A 20663-nucleotide genomic window follows, 5' to 3' on the forward strand; every position below is an offset into this window, starting at 1 on the left:
CAACAGGGAATCTCAGACACATACAAATTGAGTTATCCACCTACAGACTCAAACAAAACAAACAAAACCCAAACATAGCCACGAGGGGGGAAAACAAAGAGAGTGGTAAAATCAACGGAAATGCAGCCCTAGACATCAGTGTTGTCTGACATGCTTTAGAAAAGCTTATTACTTTTGGGGGGACAGAAGAAGGGATGTATGTGCCACTGGGAAAACCCTGGAGATACAAAGTCACAGGAGGTAAAGAAAAAGGAAAATGGTGGTGGTGGCACACGCCTTAATCCCAGCACTTGGGAGGCAGAGCCAGGCGGATCTCTGTGAGTTTGAGGCTAACCTGGTCTACAGAGCGAGCTCCAGGAAAGGCACCAAAACTACACAGAGAAACCCTGTCTCAGAAAAAAAAGAAAAAAGAACCAGAAGAGCTAAATGAAGAAAGGTGAAGGAGTGAGCAACTCAGGGAAGTGAACCAATGTTCATGTCCTACCTCCCTCCTTCCAACTCAGCCTCACACTCTCCACTACTATACTACCTCCATAACACCACCCCTTACATCAGGGTGACTAATACCACCCCCTACATCAGGGGTGACTAATACTACCCCCCTTACATCAGGGGTGACTAATACTACCCCCCTTACATCAGAGTGACTAATACCACCCCCTTACATCAGGGGTGACTAATACTACCCCTTACATCAGGGGTGACTAATACCACCCCTTACATCAGGGGTGACTAATACCACCCCTTACATCAGGGGTGACTAATACCACCCCCCTACATCAGGGGTAACTAATACCACCCCCCCTTACATCAGGGGTGACACCCAAGCTGGACTGGCAACTCACATTCTTCAGAGGACAGTGCTGGCGGGCATACCATTCTTGAGAATAAAAGCACAGAATGACTCCCTGGCCCAGGAAAAGAGAAGCCCATACCATGATGTTCCAGATTGGCCTTTTCCGGCTGTCGTTGACAATGAAGTTAAAAGCCACTAAAGTTAGAAAGAGAACAAAAACACAGTTATCAAAACATGGTTCACCAGGGACGAGGGCTCAGATACATACAAGCCATGACCGAGTCCCAGCAGTGAACATCGGCCATTCATAAGCATCTTTTGTCCTGCTCACTTACTCTACAAGTAAATGAGGCTTCACTACTGAAATTTACCGGTCCTAATTAGCAGGAAACCAAGAGAATTCAGAACAAGTGGAAATACATTTCATCGAGTGATTCTTATGGGTTCCTCTCCACACACTCAAACATGAACCCATTTTCAGGAGTTGCAGTGACAGTGTTTGTGATTGGTCCCCAAGAGGCTATCTAGCACACATCCTCCCTCCAGTGTGTAAACATCTGTAGACACAACGGCATACAATTACTCAAAGTCAGTGTTCTGACCACCTGCTAACATCTAGCTTTTCTAAGAGACCTCCGAGTTCCCTTCCTGTTTCGCTCTCCCCTTTGGTGTGACAGCCGGTGCCCACGGCACGCCAAGGCACTCACTTCCGAAGAACATGAAGAGCACGAAGAGCACCGGGTAGAAATAGCTCAAGCAGACGGCCAGGGCGTACTCATGCACCACAGCTGACATGGCGAAGACACCCAGCATGGCAGCAGATTTGAACCTCTTCGAGAAAAACTGAGGCACGAAGAAAACATCAAAGAGTTAGTAACTTAAAAAAAAAAAAGTAAGCATGAACAATGAGACATGATTACTACGCATTAAAGGCAGCCGCTTAGTCATATTTGACTTTCCAAGCCTATTCCATAGGTTAATCCAAATCTATTAAAACAATTACAAAAACATGATCAATGCTCTAGTCTGGACTTGAAGAGTCCTGCGTGAAGGCTCACGTGCTGAGGGCTTGGTTCCCAGGTTGGGGTGCTATTTTGAAAAGTTCTAGAAACATTATTGAGCCAGGTTTCATGTACCACAGGCTAGCCTTGAACTCCTGATCTTTTGGCCTCCAGCTTCCAAGTGCTCACTTGACCACCCCAGGCTCAAATTTCAATCCTCTGAGGGACACTGTCTAGAACACAGGGCAGGCACCCCTTCCAGAACTAAGATTAAAAAACAAGAGACTTGTCTCAGCCCAACCTGGGACTTCAATGTGAGAGACAGGACTCACGGTCGGACACGTGCCTATTTCCTTAGGATGCCGTCAGCCACTGAGGCGGTGACACTCTTTACAATGAAAACTGCTTCAGAGACACCAGAGTTAGCCAGGAGTACAGGCTGTAATAGTTACTCTAAATACCTTACATTCCAAAACATGGCTCCCACAGCCAAGTCTCTGGTTGAAGAGATGTAAATCCAAAGTAGCTCTCTACTTTTAACAAAGAAACAAATCCAAATGAAAGTGGGGAGACAGAGGCAAGGGGCTATGTGCAAACTCCAGGCCTGCCTGGTCTACAAAGGGAGAAAAGAGAGTGGTGTGGGAGTGGGGGGCTTGAGAGGAAGAGAGGATAGAGAGAGATTATTTGTGGGCAATGAGATTCCTACAGGTCCTTGGTAGGTGGATCACTTCAGCTCCTACACAGACCTTTAAGAATTGTTAACTTTATAACCAGGTCCAGAGAAAGGCATGGTGTTGTCCTAGTAATGGACATAATGGTGTCCATGCTCACTAACACTCACAGCATTAGATGCAAACTTCTAAGAAAATGGACAAGAACTATAACACCTTCTTCACAGGCAATTAAACACAGTTGTTTCCAGCTGTGCAACACTATAAAAAAAAATCCCCATTTCTTTCATGTTGGCTTGGCTAGCTTTTCGGCTTTTGTTTTGAGACAGGGTCTTACTGTGTAGGTCTGGTTGGCTGCACTAAAACTTAGGATGTAGACCAGCCTGGCCTTGAACTCAGAGATCCAACTGCCTCTGCCTCCCAAGTGCTGGTATGTGTGTGCTACCATGCTGGACTTTTTCGTAAAGATTAACTTATTGTATTTTTATGTGTATATACATGGACCCCATGCATGCAGGTACCACATGCGAGGCCAGAGGAGGGTATCCAGTCCCCTGGAACTGCAGTTGTATGTGGCTGTAAGCTGACCCACGTGGGTTCTGAGAACCGAACCCAGGTTCCCTGCACGAGCACCAAGCACTCATAGGCCCTGAGGCACCTCTCCGGGCCTCTCCGAAGCCCCATTTCTCACATGACATCAGCTAGGTCTTGCTGTTTACCCAGAGGAGGTCCTTGTACGCATAGTAGTAGAGCCAGTCATGGACCACCACATTCCAGGTCCTGTAGTAGTTGGAGTATGACGTCGAGTTCCACCAGTCCTGAGAGAAGAGGCACGGTATAAAATCAGACACACAGCAAAACCCCTGGCCAGTCCCAAAGAGCACACATGCCTGACAGAAAGCCTGCAGGACATTAGGATAAAATTGTTCGTCCACACACTGATGCTAGAAATCTCAAAGGCATCTGAGCAGTTAGTAACCAATACTAATGTATGTCAGCGCTATACACAGGTTAAGGCTCTGAGTGCATTCTGTCTCGTCATCAAGTAAGTTATGAACACACAACCATTTACATCTAATGTCTGCCTCCACGGCTATCAGTGAACTTCCTCTCCACCTTGTTAAATATCAGAGAACTGAGCACACATGGGAACAGGCTAACTGGGATCTGGTAGCAATATTTAATTATAAAGGGAGTGAGGTGGTGGTTCCAATGTCCCTTTTGTATTTCTTGCTCCCAATATGAAGGTAAGACTAATTAATAGAATCAGACATCCAAAATTTGCCATCCACATTTACTGTCTTTGAGAAAGAAGTGGTGGAGATGAAGTCAAAACAGTGAAACTTGACAAGGCCAGCTTCAGAAGTCTAAGGATACCATTTGAAGCAGAACTAACACCTTCGAAAATGAAGGAACTTATTTCCCTTGGGAGCCGCTCACCAGTCTTAAGTGGACTAACCTGCTGAGGCCACTTTGTAAAACGCAGCAGCCAATGTGAAATGCAGTGAGGAGCTGGCAGAAGGCCCTCTGAGAAACACTTCCCACCACAGTCACAGTACCTCACAGGGTCCAGCAGAGGCTAGATGCCTCTGTGGGGGTGGAAGAAGGAAGGCCAAGACAAGGTTTTACTCTACTATATAGTCCAGGCTGGCCTGGAACTCATGGTAATCCTCCTGCTTCAGCCTCCCGAGTGCTGAGTTTACGAGTATGTAACAGCACTCATTTGCTATCTAAAGGGAAATGGCATCAGAAGGTTACCATACATATATCAAAATTTCAGACTTAACATTGGTAAAACTAGGAAAAAAAAAGTTATCTTATGGTCTTTGTGTTGAAAACCTGGTAATACTAGTCAACAAAGGTCATACTCAGCAGTATGGAAGTAAAAGAGAACGTGAAGGCAGACAGGACGGCTCAGGAGGTCGAAGTGCTTGCTGCCAAGCCTGACGGCCTGACTGCCATCTCTTGAACACACAGGCATCGTGGGACATGTGTACCCCCCCCAATAATTTCTTTTCCTAATTGATCAGAAATGCCAGGCATAGTGGTGCATGCCCAATACTCGGGAGGCAGAGGTAGGTGGATCTCAGTGAGTTCAAGGCCAGCCTGGTCTACATAGTGAGTTCTAGGATAGTCACAGCTATACAGAGAAACCCTGTTTCATATGTGTATATATATGTGTGTGTACATATATACACACATATACACACATATATATTATTTGTTTATTTATTATTATTATTAGAAAGAAAACATAATGTTTTTGAAAAGATGAGAGCAAGTATACAATACCTTATAAAACATCCTGTCGCCAAAGCGTAACATCTCAGCGAAGGCGTTCAGCCAGCAGTGCAAAAAGGCGAAAAACGAAAGGAACAGCACCAGCACACCTGAAAACCAGAGTGACGATCTGAAGAGTCTTTCCCAGCAGCCCACAGAGCCAGCCATCATGAGCAACACACCGTATTGTGTTGTTTAGCTGGGATGCTGCCGCAAAGCCTGCTGGTATTCCAGCTCACCCATTCCAGAGGCGATACAGTACACCTTGGAAAGCTAGGGTTTGTTGTTACTTACTTTAAAAAAAAAAATAAGGTATTTCTATGTAATTTTAACAGAAAATAGAGGATTCCAGCCTGTTTTAAAGAAACGCCTGGACATACAGCTGAACTTGGTGCCCGAGACGCTTTAACTCTCCCTAGGTGCTGCAAACACCATCTACAACGGGACTTCTGCCATTCCAAGATACTTTAGGCCTTTCTGTCTGTCCTTCTGTCCGAAAACCTTCCCACCACTTTTCTCCAGATGGTATTTTTATTTAATTCTCCAGTATATATTCCAGCGCCCAATGCTAAATGTCATCTCTAACACGAGAAAAAAAGCCCACAAGGCTGTTCTATTTATAGACTACTTCCACACTACACTGTAAAACACTCACTGCATGCCACCTATTTTATTCACTCGTTCAAAGAAGATTCCCTCGGTGTTTGCTGGACAACACAGGATAAACTAAAAGTGGCTCTAAAGAATGACGCTTGGGGCTGGAGAGATCTCAGTGGTTAAGACCATGGACTGCTCTTCCAGAGGACCCAGCACCCAGTTCCAGGGGATCTGACACCCTCTTCTGGCCTCTAAGACTACTGCAAGGACACGGTACACATACATTCAGGCAAACACTAATACTAATAGATACTAATAAAACAAAAATAAATAAATAATCTTAAAATATGCTCCTTAATCTCAAGGAGTTTGCAGTCAAGTGAGTTAAGTTATGCGCGTGCATGTGTGTATGCGTGTCTGTGTCTATTCATGCTACAAGAACATCTAAAAGACAAGAAAGGGAGATGACAACAGCAGTAGTAGAGGCCAGAAGGTTAAGTCAAAGAAGCTCTGAAGTCAAGCTCCCTGAAGCACAGACTGTGTCTGCATCACCTGCAGCTGAGTCCTCAGCACTGGCACACAGTAGGAACTCGTGTGTGATCAGAAAAAAGTACATGGAGTGAATGAAACCAGAGACAAGGTATGGTAAAAGCAGAGGAAATAGTGGCAAATTGAGACTTCACAATGTGGCCAGAGCATCCTGTGTCTCCTAGAAACACTCTGGAAACAGCTAAACCATCTGTCGGGTTTAGCATCAGGAGGTTACTGGCGACTTTACCTATGGGTATTTAATGGCCTGGTGAGATTACAGGTTATAGAGAACCGAATAGGAAAAGGAAGATACACTAAATGCAGACGGTCCAAACTTGAGTGAGAAGTGAAACTAGACGGAGATTTTACTTCTGGAACAGATGACGAGGTGGTGGGTGGGTATTTGTACAGCTCAGTTCTCAGGAAAAAGCAGGGAACTCAGGGTGCCTACAGAGAGCAGCTTCCTGCTTTCTTCCTGACTGTATATACAGATGAGCAAATTAGTGAGCCTCCAGCTTACCTGGCAAAATGGAGTTAAATACACACAGGACCAGAACACGAGCGCTGAAGGGCTCCTGTTTGATATTCCGGAACAATGGAGCGCAGAGTCTTTCAAAGATGTAGTATACATAAAACAGGCAGCCAAAAACCTGGAACACAGCAAAGAAAACAATGCCAGCTTCATAAAGTAAGAGGGAGGGCATGTCTTCCTCCAAGAGAAATCCACATACCACTAATGTTTACATATATTTCTTTAACTCCAGTACACAGGACTCTGCCCCACTCCTTCAAAGAGATTACTTAAGCCTCATTTCTACCACGGTTTTTTCCTTATCATTTACTAAATGATTTTCTTTCTTTCTTTTTTTTTTTTTTTAGGTCACGTCTTGCTGTGTAGCTCAGGCTGGCTTCAAACTCAACAATCCTCTTCCCTCAGCATCCTGAGTACTGGGTTTATAGACATCTGTCACCACACTTGGCCCAAATGGCATTTTTAGAAGATTATTGAAGAACCTGTTGATGAAGCCCAGAATAAAGAGAACTCATTTTACAGCTGAGTATTTAACTTAAACAGAATTTAAAATGGGAATCTCTGGGATTTATGATTCTCAAAATGAGTGAGGAAGAAATGGGGGGTTCAGCCGGGCGGTGGTGGCGCACGCCTTTAATCCCAGCACTCGGGAGGCAGAGCCAGGCAGATCTCTGTGAGTTCGAGGCCAGCCTGGGCTACCAAGTGAGTTCCAGGAAAGGCGCAAAGCTACACAGAGAAACCCTGTCTCGAAAAACCAAAAAAAAAAAAAAAAAAAGAAATGGGTTCAAAGCAAACCCCCACACATACAACACCTCCCCAGAAAAGGGAGAAGGAAATCTATCTAGGTTCTTACTGAACTAACCAAACAGAATGACTTTCATTTAAACACTCTCCTCTAGTGAAGAAAATGGCGTCTGAACTGGCAAAGCACACGGACTGCATTGGGGCAGCTTCAATGGCTGAAGTCCCGTCAGAAAGCATTCTTGAGCTGCTCACTGACATACTTTACCAACTTTAGTTTTTGGAGACAGGGTCTCACTATAGTCAAGTCCTGGTTGATACTAGAATTCAGAGATCCTCCTGCCTCTGAGCCACCACTGGCTCAACATTTTAAACAGATTTTAAAAAAAAGGGTCAGCCATAATGGCACACACCTTTGATCCAGCACTTGGGAGGCAGAGGCAGGTGGATAGCTGTGAATTCAAGGCCAGCCTGGTCTATATAGTGAGTTCCAGGACAGCCATAGAGAGATAGCTCAGCAGTTAAGAGCACTGGCTGCTCTTCTAGAGGTCCCAGGTTCAATTCCCAGCACCCACATGGCAGCTCACACCTGTCTGTAACTCCAGTTCCAGGGCTTCTGACACCCTCACACAGACATACATGCAGGCAAAACACCAATGAACATAAAATAAAAAAGAAGCCCATTTATTAATAAATAAATCAAATAAAATGTACCAATCAATAACATGTTAGGCAGTTTTTAAAAAGTTACCTGTAAAAACTGCTTAGCAACGTAACCCCATCTTACAGTCGGAGTCCTGAAAAGAAGGAAAGTAGGTTCTCTAAAACAAGCAACGAACTATTTCTGTTTTGTCCTTTTATCTACAATGTACTTAACAATGTTTTTCTACACAGACCATTGTTAATGGGCAGAGGAATAACTTAACAGGACAGTGTGTACTTAGCATGCCGTGAAGCCTTGAACTTGGTCTCCAACCCCCACCACCACCACTACCAAAACACATAACAAAATTATATAATTCTATCAAGAATTATTAGTTAGAACTGGCCTGCTAGAATGACCACTTACAGCATTCAATTTTCTCTGTAGCCCTGGATGAACTGCCCTCCTCCAAAGCTGCCCCCTTACTTGGATTTCCTCCCCCCTCAAGGTTACCTCGGATAGCTGTCACGGTAAATGAGTGTAGGAGCAAACAGGAAGTACAGGTACTGGTTGACTGTGGGTACTGGAACTGTGCCTAAAAAAGGAAAACTACTGAATTACAAGATCTTTGACGTCTCCCAGCAAACTAGAAGAAGAAAAAAAGGAAGCAAGAACAGGGCTGGCCGGGTGGTTGGTGGTGAACGCCTTTAATCCCAGCGCTTGCACTTGGGAGGCAGAGGCAAATCGGCGTCTGTGAGTTCAAGGCCAGCCAGGATTACACAGAGAAACCCTGGGGGTTGGGAGGAGGAAGAAGAGCAGGGAAGAACAGCATGACCTCTTGGCTCCTGTTTTCCTTCCTAGTCTACTAAAATGACTTGTTATTCATGCAATAACCCAGTATTGCCAATCTCTCAAAGCCATTACTGTGACTAAGATAAAAATTCTAGAGTGGAAAGCTACAATTTGCAAAGTAAGCAGACCCAGTGCAGTGAGGCTGTGAACATTCCATGAATGCTAAACTACAGGGGTCTAAAGGTACATTTTTTTGCATTGTAGATAAAAGGATAAAACAGAATAGTCAAGAAATAATGAGTCTTCCAAATCAATATAGATCCCATCCACTTAGAATGAAATATACTCTCTACAGAATACAATGTCATCCTGGCGTGCAAAAGGATGAAATATCCTGTGGGGCGTTTACCCAACCACCCCCACAGTTCCCCAGAGTTTTCTTGAGTGTAAGCAGCAAGAAATATTAGATAGAAGGATTTATTGCGGAGAATCTTGCGGAGATAAACAGATAGAAAATAAAGGATAGCCTTGAGAGGGCCTGGAACCTATTCCAACGGGCCCCGACTGTCTCTGCCCCAGGGTTTTTATAGAGACGCCAAGGGGTGGAGCAAAAGACCTCCTCCCCCAGCACAGCCAAGTGCAGACCATCTCAGACACCTGCACTCAGGCCCGTGGTCCTAATCATCTTCTATGCGGACCTGCTAGGTAAAGCCACGAGGAACCTGAGAACGGGCTCCCATAATATCCCATCAATAATCCTTTAAGGTGACAGAGTTACATACTTGATTTCTCCTTGGCTGCATTCAGTACTCTCGGCACATTCTCTCTGACAAACGAGTGAGCCTTCATTACCAAACGAATCTGCCAACGGAGAGGGGAAATGAATTTCCTTGTCTTCTCTCCTATAAGTAACTCCAGAACTGCACTGTGTAATATTCACACAAAATTTAAATTTTCACATACCAACTCAAGTTAGCCTTTATAAAGGAAAATAAAACTTCCAGTGAAGGACATGTAATCACTTAAATTATTTTTACCTAATAGAAGTATTACAAGTTTATTGAAAAAAAAAATTGAGAAGTTAAAAATCTGTTCAAGGACTGAATGTAGCTCTGTGGTGGAGCTCCTGCCAGACATTCCCCAGCACTGCAAAGGAGATGGTCAGAGAACGTCTCCTGACTGGTCAACACAAGCCAGAAAATTCCAGAGTGTAGTACAAACAAATTAAAATGTTTCTCTCATTTCAATAAGAGTAACAACATAAGGGCAGGGTGAGTTCAGCGCTTCAAAAATGGAGTTTTTCAACTACAAACATAATCTAAATGACTTTTACAAAAAGTATTTCAAAACTTTTTTCAAAAATAGTTCAATATGGGCTGGAGAGATAGCTCAGCAGTTAAGAGCAATGACTGCTCTTCCAGAGGACCTGGGTTCAATTTCCAGCACCCACATGGCAGCTCACAACTGTCTGTAATTCCAAGATCTGACACCCTCACACAGACATGCATATAGGCAAAACACCAATGCACATAAAAATAAAAATCAATAAATTATAAAAAAAATAGTTCAATATGATTAAATAAATCCAGATACCTGAAGTAGAATGAACTTTTTAAAATGATATGACCTAGTCAAACGCTTTGATTCTAAAGCAGGCATGCGGCGTACCTGCAATCCCAGGATTTGGGAGCAGGTGGCAGGAAAGTTAGGACCTAACTTGGTATACATGAGCTCCTGACTCGAAAACCCTTCAGTTCCACAGATAACCATATCGAGATACATATGAACATATATCCAGCGCTGACATCCATTAATAACAGCATCAGCATTAGATCATTACTGTTATTATTTAACTAGGCATAGCATCATTCCCAGTAACACTAGAATCCTTACCTGTTCAAGTATAACAATGAGCCGGGAGGCTGGAGGCAGTGTGTATGCTAACACAACATACGTTGGGACAAAGCCCAGAATGCCAAGCTGAAAGACTAAGAAGAAAAAGCCATGGACAAGGGAATAGATCAGTGGATGAGAACTCTTGCTGTAGCCATGGGCCCAGCGCTGGAACAGGAAATAGGGAATTGAAAGTGTAGACAGGAACATGGCCCACCACGTCCAAACAACAATGGGAAGTTTGCCAAAAGCGTAGGCCAGGAGATTGAACTCAAGTACCAGCCTGTGGAGGAGAAAAGTAAAGAGGAGTGAATCTTTGCTATGCAATCAGTTTACAGAACTTAAAATCCTCTCTCTCTCTCTCTCTGTCTCTCTCTCTCTCTCTCTCTCTCTCACACACACACACACACACACACACACACAGAGCTTTCAACTTTGAGAAACACTGCAACATTAACATATCAAGGTCATGGTACCAACATGTCACGTGTGTTTACTATAGCACTGTTCACAGCAGCTAGGTTACTGAGCCAACCTAAGTGTCCATCAATGGAGGACGCATAAGGAAAATGTGGTTTACATACACAATGGACTTTTTTTCAATCTAAAGAGTAAAGCTGTACCATTTACAGGAAAACAAGTGCAACTGGACATAATCTTAATAAGGGAATTATGTCAACTTTAGAGAGATTTATTTATATTTATATTTATATTACATGTTTTCTATCATTTGTGGGCTCTAGACTTTACAGACACACAAATCATCGTGTGTGTAGATGATATGAAAGTAGAAGCAAGCTGGGGAACAGAGGGGACTAAGAGGAGGGAGTAGAGAGGAGAAGGCAGCGCCATATGGGGACAATGAGCTCAATGAACATGATGTACTTGCACAACAGTGCCCTTATGTAACCCTGTAAAATAGAGAGAGAGAGCACTTTAAAAGAGTCGTGGGTATAGCTCACTGTTGAGTGCAGACCTGTCATCCCTTGGGAGATGGGGAAGGAGGGTCAGGAGTTCAAGGTCACCTTCAGCTATGTAGTTAAGTCTGAGGTCGAGCTGGACTACTTTCTCAAACAACAACAAAATGATGGTGATGATGATGATGAGTAATGAAACTCTTTTCTTTTACGTTTAGGAGAGAAGAAACTCGCCATCCACTCAGCTGTCTTGGAATTTTTTTTAAGCAAATGAGAACGGTCAACTTTTCACACATCAACTAGCCAGACCCCCGCCTGTCTTACCTTCCTTCATCAATGTAATCTACCACAAGAGTGCTGAGGATAAAGAGGATGAGGAGCGCAATGAACATGTGGTAAATTGTTCGGATGTGGTCCACTTCAAACAGCTCACTGAAAATGTAGGTCAAGCAAATCCTAAGTTAATAATCTATATTTCATTTTAAAGTCCCACATAACAGACACTTACTAAAGCAGTTTACAAGATATTTAATCCACTCTTTGAGAAATCTCTTTAAAAATCAAAAAAGGACAATATTAAACCTGAAATATACAGAAATTAAATGATACAATCAAGGTGAAAAATAATGGATTCTGAAACTTTCTTTCTAAAATAGGGTACTGACTCACAGAAAACAGCATGGCTACCCGCATCTAGACAGCCCACCGACAGCTGTTTACTGTGTGAGCAAAGGCGAGTCTCCAGAAAGAAGGAGTAGGGCTCAATTCCAAACCCTCCAGAAAGCCTGGTTTTACGAACTCACTGAAGTCTGTGTTTCTTTGTGGACGATGGTAGCCGGCCGCCGCCCACCAACTTAACCCTTAACCATTCCCAGCGCCTTCCGCTTTCTGCTGGCTTACAGACCTTCAGACTGGCTGTTGGCTTTTAACAGAATGCCCTTCTGGGTGACTCTTCCTCTGCAGCATCTCCTGCAGCCAACTGAAACAAGCGCTTTACCTTGGTTTGGGGAAGTGTGCGCAGCCTTTTAAATGACTTTGAAGGATCTCAACTATTCTTAAGCTTCTGTATAAAGGATCTTCAAAATCTAATAAAAACCCAGCTAAGCTATTTCCTTGGTCACATTTCTTTTTTTTTTTTTTTAAGTTCAAGTATATTTTCACTGATAATTTCTCTCTTCTCTTCTCCCTTGTTTTTTCCTTCCTCCCCTAATCATTAATGAGGACTTCATGCATGCCTCGGGAAGCACTCTACCAATGAACAACAGCTCCCTTTCATTGTTAATTTTTCAGTAATACAATTCTTAGGTTTAAATGTTTAAATAATGACTCTTCCTTCTTTGTGAAAAGCCTGCATTTTTCTCCAGATTATAAACTTTAAAAGATCACTCTCTTGAAACTAGAACACAGCCCAGTTGCTTTAAAGTACAACATGAACAGAATATAGAACACTCTGCCCTCCTCATCAAGGTTAGGAACTACACACCAATTTGGCTTATAATGTAAGTTTTGATAAACAAGGTTCATTTTTAAAGGAAGGCACATTACAGCCCCTGATTTAATTTTCACCAACCCAATGGTCTCTCCTATTGCAGGTAAATTTCATCAATATCCCAATGAATACCTGAATAAGTAGGTGACTTATAAATGACTAACAACAGGAAAAAACAAACAGCCACCTCCCATCCAAAGTGTACCTGTTGTTTTCCGTTCATAAGTTAAGTCAGCACAATGCATTCATAGCATGCAATTTTAAAGAGAGTGGATAATCATGGATTTTTTTAAAAGTAACTTTGAGGAAACTATCAAGAATCTCAGGAAAATGAGGTGGAAACACACACACATATCAAGAAGGTAGCTGAGGAGGTTTGAAAGAAAATGGCCCTCAAAGGGACTATTAGGAGGTGTGGCTTTATTGGAGTGGGTATGGCCTTGTTGGAGGAAGTGTGTCACTGTGGAGGTGGGCTGTGAGGTCTCATATATGCTCAAGCCACATCCAGTGTCTCAGTTCACTTCCTGTTGCCTGTAAGTCAAGAGGTAGGACACTTGGCTACTTCTTCAGCACCACGTCTGCCTGCACGCCACCATGCTGCACCATGATGATAATGAAGTAAACCTCTGAAACTATAAGCCACCCCAATTAAATGTTTTCCTTTAGAAGAGTTGCTGAGGTCATGGTGTCTCGTCACAGCAATAGAAACCCTAAGACAGCAGCAACTCCAAAATTCTCTCCAAATAGACTACTTCTGCTCTACCTCTCTGGATAAACAATTCTCTGTAGCACAACTTCAAAAAATTGGTCAAAGGAGAGAGATACCTGGTTTTAAGTCTAACTTTTCCAAAGAAGCCAGAAAGAAAACTAGAAGAGAGGCCAGAAGGAACACAAAAACATCACCAAAGTTCGTGATTTATATGAACTTAGAACAAACTGGCTAGACAGACAGATCAGAGAGTCTATAAATCAGGACAGTTTTTCCTTCCTAAATCAAATTGATAACTAACAAAAGCAAAAACCACTCACTCTAACAGAGACCGCCTTGAAATAAAAATCTTCCCTTGTTCTGGAGGTGCTCTCAGATCTCTGGAAAAGAAAAAAATCACAACAAAACATAGGGAGCAGAAGTTTGACCATAAGCTCAATCCCATGAGCAAGAGGACGCAAGTGTACTGGTATCATCCCTTGACTTCCTTCCCCTTCAAATCCAGCACTGTGTGGAGGGGTTTATGTGTTATCTCACCACTCCTGACAGTGCTGTGAAGTGGGTGCATGGGTGCTTGTTTAGGCAGGAGCTATGTCAGATATCTAACTGAAGCAGCAGTTTCCATTTCTAGCCTCATGGAAAGGCGGTGCCTGTACCACCCGTCCTGAGAGACCTTGAGGTGATGGGCAGTCCTCCACCACACTGTACACTGCTATGGATGTGTCCCCACACTGTACACTGCTATTGATGTGTCCCCACACTGTACACTGCTATGGATGTGTCCCCACACTGTACACTGCTATGGATGTGTCCCCACACTGTACACTGCTATTGATGTGTCCCCCACACTGTACACTGCTATTGATGTGTCCCCACACTGTACACTGCTATTGATGTGTCCCCACACTGTACACTGCTATTGATGTGTCCCCACACTGTACACTGCTATTGATGTGTCCCCACACTGTACACTGCTATTGATGTGTCCCCACACTGTACACTGCTATTGATGTGTCCCCCACACTGTACACTGCTATTGATGTGTCCCCACACTGTACACTGCTATTGATGTGTCCCCCACACTGTACACTGCTATTGATGTGTCCCCCACACTGTACACTGCTATTGATGTATCCCCCACACTGTACACTGCTATTGATGTGTCCCCCATACTGTACACTGCTATTGATGTGTCCCCCACACTGTACACTATTGATGTGTCCCCCACACTGTACACTGCTATTGATGTGTCCCCCACACTGTACACTGCTATTGATGTATCCCCCACACTGTACACTGCTATTGATGTGTCCCCCACACTATACACTGTTATTGATGTGTCCCCCACACTGTACACTGCTATTGATGTCCCCCACACTGTATACTATTGATGTGTCCCCCACAGTGCCTGATGTTTGTTTACTTTTGACATTTTACTTAACTACTCTTTGGGGGAGGGCGGCACACACATGTGTGTAGAAATCAAAGGACAACTTGCAAGAGTCAGTTCTCGCCTTCTACCAGGTTAAACCAATGACTGAATTCAGGCTTGGAGCGTCTTTCACCCTGATGTTCCAGTGTGAAAGAACTTGCAACCTCCCAACAGCTTCCCAATCATATCAGGTGCTTTTGAGAAACAGAAATTCACATATTAGTGCCCAACTACCATCTTACTTAGGGCACTGCTGTTGGCTATTGATTCTCAAAATCGTTCCCACGAGAGACTGGTAGAGAGCCCGGAATGGCAAATTAGCACATTATTAGTCATTGATAGATACTTTCCCCTCTATAAACACATACCAACTGCAGGGTACTTTATTACAAGCACACCCCAAAAAGAGTACAACAGGCATGGAATGTCGTGGTTCAAAGTACGGACTCTGGAGCCGGACTCTGGGTTAAATCTTGGATAGACTCTGGCAGGATCTTGGATGGCTGCACCAATCTGTAACATGCAGATAGCTGTACTATCTACCTCACAATGAGGGGCTTGGCTTAAGGTTCTGTCTACATTATAAAACCCACACTGGGCCAGTGTGATGCCTTAGCAGGTGAAGGTACTCATCACCAAACCTGAGAACCTTAGTTCAGTCTGGGATCCACATGGTGGAAGAGAAGAACTGACCATCAAAAACTGTCCTCTGACCTCTATATGTACAGTGTGGACTGCATGCCCCACATACACATACATACAAAATAAATGAATGTTAAAAAAAAATTAAGTTAGCTGGGCAGTGGTGGGTCACGTCTTTAATCCCAGCACTCAGGAGGCAGAGGCAGGTGGATCTCTGTGAGTTCAAGGCCAGCCTGGTCTACAGAGCTAGTTCCAGGACAGTCAGGGCTACACAGAGAAATCCTGTCTCAAAAAATAAAACAAATTTAAAGCTATAATAATAAATAAAATGAATGGAACCCTATATTAAGAGGGGGAAAAATCTTTATTCCCAGCACTCAGGAGGCAGAGGCAGCAGATCTCTGTGAATCTGAGGCCAGGCTGATCCACATAGGGATCTAGGCTACCCAAGGCAAAATAATGAGAATCGAACTAAAAAACCGGAATACAATGTAAAGTGGTAACACAGTGTGACCCAGGGCTACACTGGAGTAGATGTCTACATTGAGAGACAATAGTGCACACACTCACTTGGCTCTGTGGTTGTTTTTCATGTCTTCAAGAATGGAGAAGGTTGTGAGGGCACACCCACCATTGTCCAGAGACGCAGACTTTTCAATGAGATTGGTCACAAAGTCATCAAAGTGACAACCAACTTCCTTCAGAAACAGTGGCTTCAGTTCCTGAAGTTTTAAAACAAATAAAGGAGAATGTCAGCACATGTTGGTGGGTCACTGACGTTTCTCTAAAGGGATTCCTTACACAGAGCTGGTTCAGTAGAAAGCCACACTACACAAGTGAGTTCACAGGAGTAAAGGCAGAAGAAATAATTTCAATAGTTGACTTGTAGTTTCAGACACGGCTGCTGAAAACACAGTAACAACACATACCCCAGTAAGAATATATACCTTCCAACCCCCCCACCCCCAAGGTACTACGTAGACAAAGGACCTTGATCTTCCAGCCTTCACCTCCAAAGTGCTGGGATCAGTCACATGCCACCATGCCTGGCGATATGCCTTCTCTAGTCTCCAAGGACACCGGAGGAAAGCACCTGGGAAATGAGGGTCTACAAAGGACACTAACATCAAAGGTACACGATGGCAGAGAGGAGAGGCAGAGTAAGTGGGAGGCCACCTGACTAAGACCCTGCCCCCAAAGTGTGCGTGGCGCACGCGCGCGCGCACACACACACACCCCCCACAGCAGATAAAAATGAGAACACTTTTAATATTTTTATTTAGGAAACAAATATCAATGTCTATATTATGTAATTACTAGTCTTTTTTCCCTTAAAAAAATCCCTTTGCAGCTGGGCAGTGGTGTAGCACACTTTTAATCCCAGCACTCGGAGGCAGAGCCAGGTGGTTCTCTGTGAGTTTGAGGCCAGTCTGGTCTACAGAGTGAGTTCCAGGACAGGATCCAAAGCTATACAGAGAAACTCTGCCTTGAAAAACAAAACAACAACAAAAAAAATCCCTTTGCCCTCAAGTTTCCACAACTTATATTCTAAATAGCTTTTAAAAAAATTTATCTTATTTTATGCGTTTTGCCTGCATGTGTTTATATGCACCGTGCACAAGCCTAGTGTCTGCGGAGATCAGAAGAGGGCATCAGACCACCCCCCACTTCCACCCCCCGAAACTGGAGTTATGGATGGTTGTGAACTACCATGTGGGTGCTGGGAACCAAATCCCAGTCCTCTGCAAGAGCAACAAGTGCTCTTAACCACTGAGTCATCACTCCAGCTCCCTCAATTTACATTTTGAAGCATGTCATTCTATATCATATCTATGTTTATATAATATTTATTCCTACCTCCATAACTATGTATTTGCTAATCACAGAACATGAATAAACGTGGTGGTGGCAGCAGCAGCGCATGCCTTTGATCCCAGCACTCAGGAGGCAGAGGCAGGAGGATCCTCTGTCTCAAAAAACATATAAACAAAAAGTATATACAATTGTTATTGTTTTGGGCCTCCAGCTGCTCTTAATATTTCAAGATAAATACTTGCAGCTTTTAAATATATTTATGTATTATGAGTACATATGTATTTTTTTTTCAGGTTATAATACATTGAGGCAGAAGGAATGCTATGAGTTTGAGACTAGCCTGAGCTACATAGTGAGTTCTAGAACAGCCTGGGATGTTCTAGTAAGACTCTGTCTCAAATTAAAAATAAATAAATAAATAATAAGTAAATAAAATAAAATTAAAACCTAAAAATGCCTATGCATGTAATTGCAGGAAGGGTAGTGAGAATATGCTTATATGCTCTCACAGATGACATGTTGGAAAGACCAGCCTCTGCCTCAAGTGCTGGGATTAAAGTCATGTCCACCACACCTGGCTATGACCCAGCTCTCACTCCTTATCCACTACTTGCCAGATGAATGTGGAGCCTTTGCGTCTGTCTAACGATGAGGAGAAACAGTGTCACACAGAAAGGACAGCTCTAAGGATCAATGAGAGAATAGGGACAATGAGAGGACACAGGCATCAGTGGTGACAGCCAGTGGAAAACAGAAGGCTTCAGGTTTTCTCTGACACCCCAAAGGGGCGCAAAGCATTTCAACAGGATTAACTCCAGCCTTTTATCCCCCCTGAACTCAAATTTGCACACGGGTATTTTAGGAATCCAAGACAATCATTTAAATGCAGCCCCTTATATACAGCACTATAAATAGCGGCCTAATGCTTATGTCTTAATGTCTTCCTTTCTCTGAGGAATTAAAAGTCAACAGAAACTGCAGCCAGAGGGACTCAAGAAAACTGCCTTTGCTGTGGATATCATTCTGTATAAATAAAACACTGATTGGCCAGTGGCCAGACAGAAAGTGTAGGCGGGACAAGGAAAGAGGAGAATTCTGGAAAGTGGAAGGCTGAGTAAGGAAGACACTGCCAGCCGCCGCCATGACAAGAAGCATGTGAAGATGTTGGTAAGCCACGAGCCACGTGGCAAGGTATAGATTTATGGAAATGGATTAATTTAAGATATAAGAACAGTTAGCAAGAAGGCTGAGCCATTAGGCCAAACAGTTTAAACAATATAAGTCTCTGTGTTTACTTGGTTGGGTCTGAGTGGCTGTGGGACTGGCGGGTGACAGAGATTTGTCCTGACTGTGGGTCAGGCAAGAAAACTCTAGCTACATGCCTTTGTGAAGATCATGAAGTTTCTTTAAACTCCGTTCAAAAATCCTCATAGAGACGACACTAGTGACTCCTTAGACTGTCACTCCCTCTCTGAGAGGGAACAGAAAGAGACAGCTAATGGAGGGGTCTTCTCCTGCCTTCCAAGTTCTCCGAGCACATGAAACTGTTGTTATTTAGAATTCAAAAGGTGAGCACAGTTAGTCCGAATAAGTCTGAGCAGTAACCTGAAGTAACCTGAAGGTGTTAGCTGGGGTTTTCCCACTGACTTGATCTCTCAAACCTGCATCTGTGATGCATTAACTTCACTCAGTCAATGGGCCTCGGGAGATGGAGAGAGGCTGAGGGGGACAAAGGACGGTGACTAGAAATGAAGGTGTTTAGATAATCTAGGATTCACCCCAGCACCTGGGAGGCTGAGACAGGAGGATTGCTGGCCATTCTGTATGTTTCCAGGCCACCCAGAGCTACAGAATAAGACCCTGTTTCAAAACAACAAAAAGTAAACGAACAAGAATCCAGCAAACAAATGCACTGTGTTTTGGGGCTCACAGAAATGAACCTTCTATTTTCAACAAGCAGCTGAATCAGATCACCTGAAAGATTCCAAGAATGGGGAACAAAGATTCTGTGGTTAGGAACCTACATAAGAAAAGCACATGCTCAGGGATGAGACAGACGCCCAGATAGGAATGGACGGACATTTTAGGCACAGATTTTACAAACGCTCTCAGATCCACAACTCAGAAAGCTGCTTTTCTAGAGAGCCTCCCAGGCAGACGCTACACTGGACTGAGTACTTCAATGAGAAAAGGGCAGAGTCATTTGTGGATGAATCAAATAATTCTTTCAAAGGCTAAAAAACTTGCAAGCAGGTTGGGAGAAGCAGCACAGAGCAAACCAATCAGGGCACAGCTTTTTAGCATCTCAAAACTCCACATGACTTAATCACAATTTCTTCAAAAATGGCTTTAAGGAAGATTGTGCTGACTCCACAAGGCCCCTGATCGTCTGGGAATTGTTTGGTTTCTCTGACTCAGTGCCTGGCTTAGCACAGAGAACCTTTCAACCTCCCAGAAAGAGGCTGTGGCACAGAACAGAAACCGATCCTTCTAGAACAAAACAAGCAACCCAAGGAACAGGGAGGGCGGGTTCCTAGTCAAATGCTCCACTGGCTCCTCGGTCGGTCCTAGAAAGACACTCCTTGTAGCAGATCTTAAAAGGTCTTATTTAATAAAATCAAACCTGAGCCAGGTATTGGGGTGAACACTGGAAGATCAGAGAGACAGAACAAGCCACAGCTAACCTCACCTGGCCAACTTCTCAGCTGGTCTAGTTTCCTCAGACTGGAAGCTTCTGTGTCCTCATCCCAATGGCTCTCAGCTGAACTGCTGCTTGAAAGCCTGGAGCTTAACCAGCTAAAAGCTTAATCAGCCAAATGCTTATAATTTCTGGTCCTCACGCCTTATATACCTTTCTGCTTTCTACCATCACTCCCTGGGATTAAAGGCTCACGTTCTGGGATTAAAGGCGTGTGTCACCATGCCTGGTCGTTTCCAACGTGGCCTTGAACTCACAGAGATCCAGAGGGATTTCTACCTCTGGAGTGCTAGGATTAAAGGTGTGAGTGACACCATTTTCTAGCCTTTGTATCTAGTGGCTGTTTTGTCTCTGACCCCAGATAAGTTTATTAGGTTGTACAATATTTTGGGGAACACAATATCACCACAACTCCTCATTCTTTTCCTTCATTGTACTTAACTCCTTTTCAAAAGCTCTTATCTCTTTTTCCTGTTTGCCTTCC

The 20663-nt window shown here is 43.7% G+C and overlaps 1 protein-coding gene across 1 annotated transcript in view; it reads right to left on the reverse strand.

Moving 5' to 3' along the window:
• Positions 1–20663, reverse strand: part of Soat1 (sterol O-acyltransferase 1) — a 50534-nt gene that overhangs the window by 3854 nt on the left and 26017 nt on the right. Inside the window, exons 4-15 of the mRNA XM_052737275.1 lie at positions 16237–16388; positions 13913–13972; positions 11719–11826; positions 10478–10760; positions 9367–9445; positions 8306–8387; positions 7901–7946; positions 6397–6526; positions 4761–4858; positions 3188–3286; positions 1504–1639; positions 846–991 (exon numbers count right to left, since the gene is read on the reverse strand). Coding sequence (XP_052593235.1) covers positions 846–991; positions 1504–1639; positions 3188–3286; positions 4761–4858; positions 6397–6526; positions 7901–7946; positions 8306–8387; positions 9367–9445; positions 10478–10760; positions 11719–11826; positions 13913–13972; positions 16237–16388 — 1419 coding nt within the window. The remainder of the gene's footprint in view (positions 1–845; positions 992–1503; positions 1640–3187; positions 3287–4760; positions 4859–6396; positions 6527–7900; positions 7947–8305; positions 8388–9366; positions 9446–10477; positions 10761–11718; positions 11827–13912; positions 13973–16236; positions 16389–20663) is intronic.

Source organism: Peromyscus californicus, unplaced genomic scaffold, assembly GCF_007827085.1.
Source record: "Peromyscus californicus insignis strain IS unplaced genomic scaffold, ASM782708v3 Scaffold_14__1_contigs__length_90479793_seg_2, whole genome shotgun sequence".
NCBI classification, from domain to species: Eukaryota; Metazoa; Chordata; class Mammalia; order Rodentia; family Cricetidae; genus Peromyscus; species Peromyscus californicus.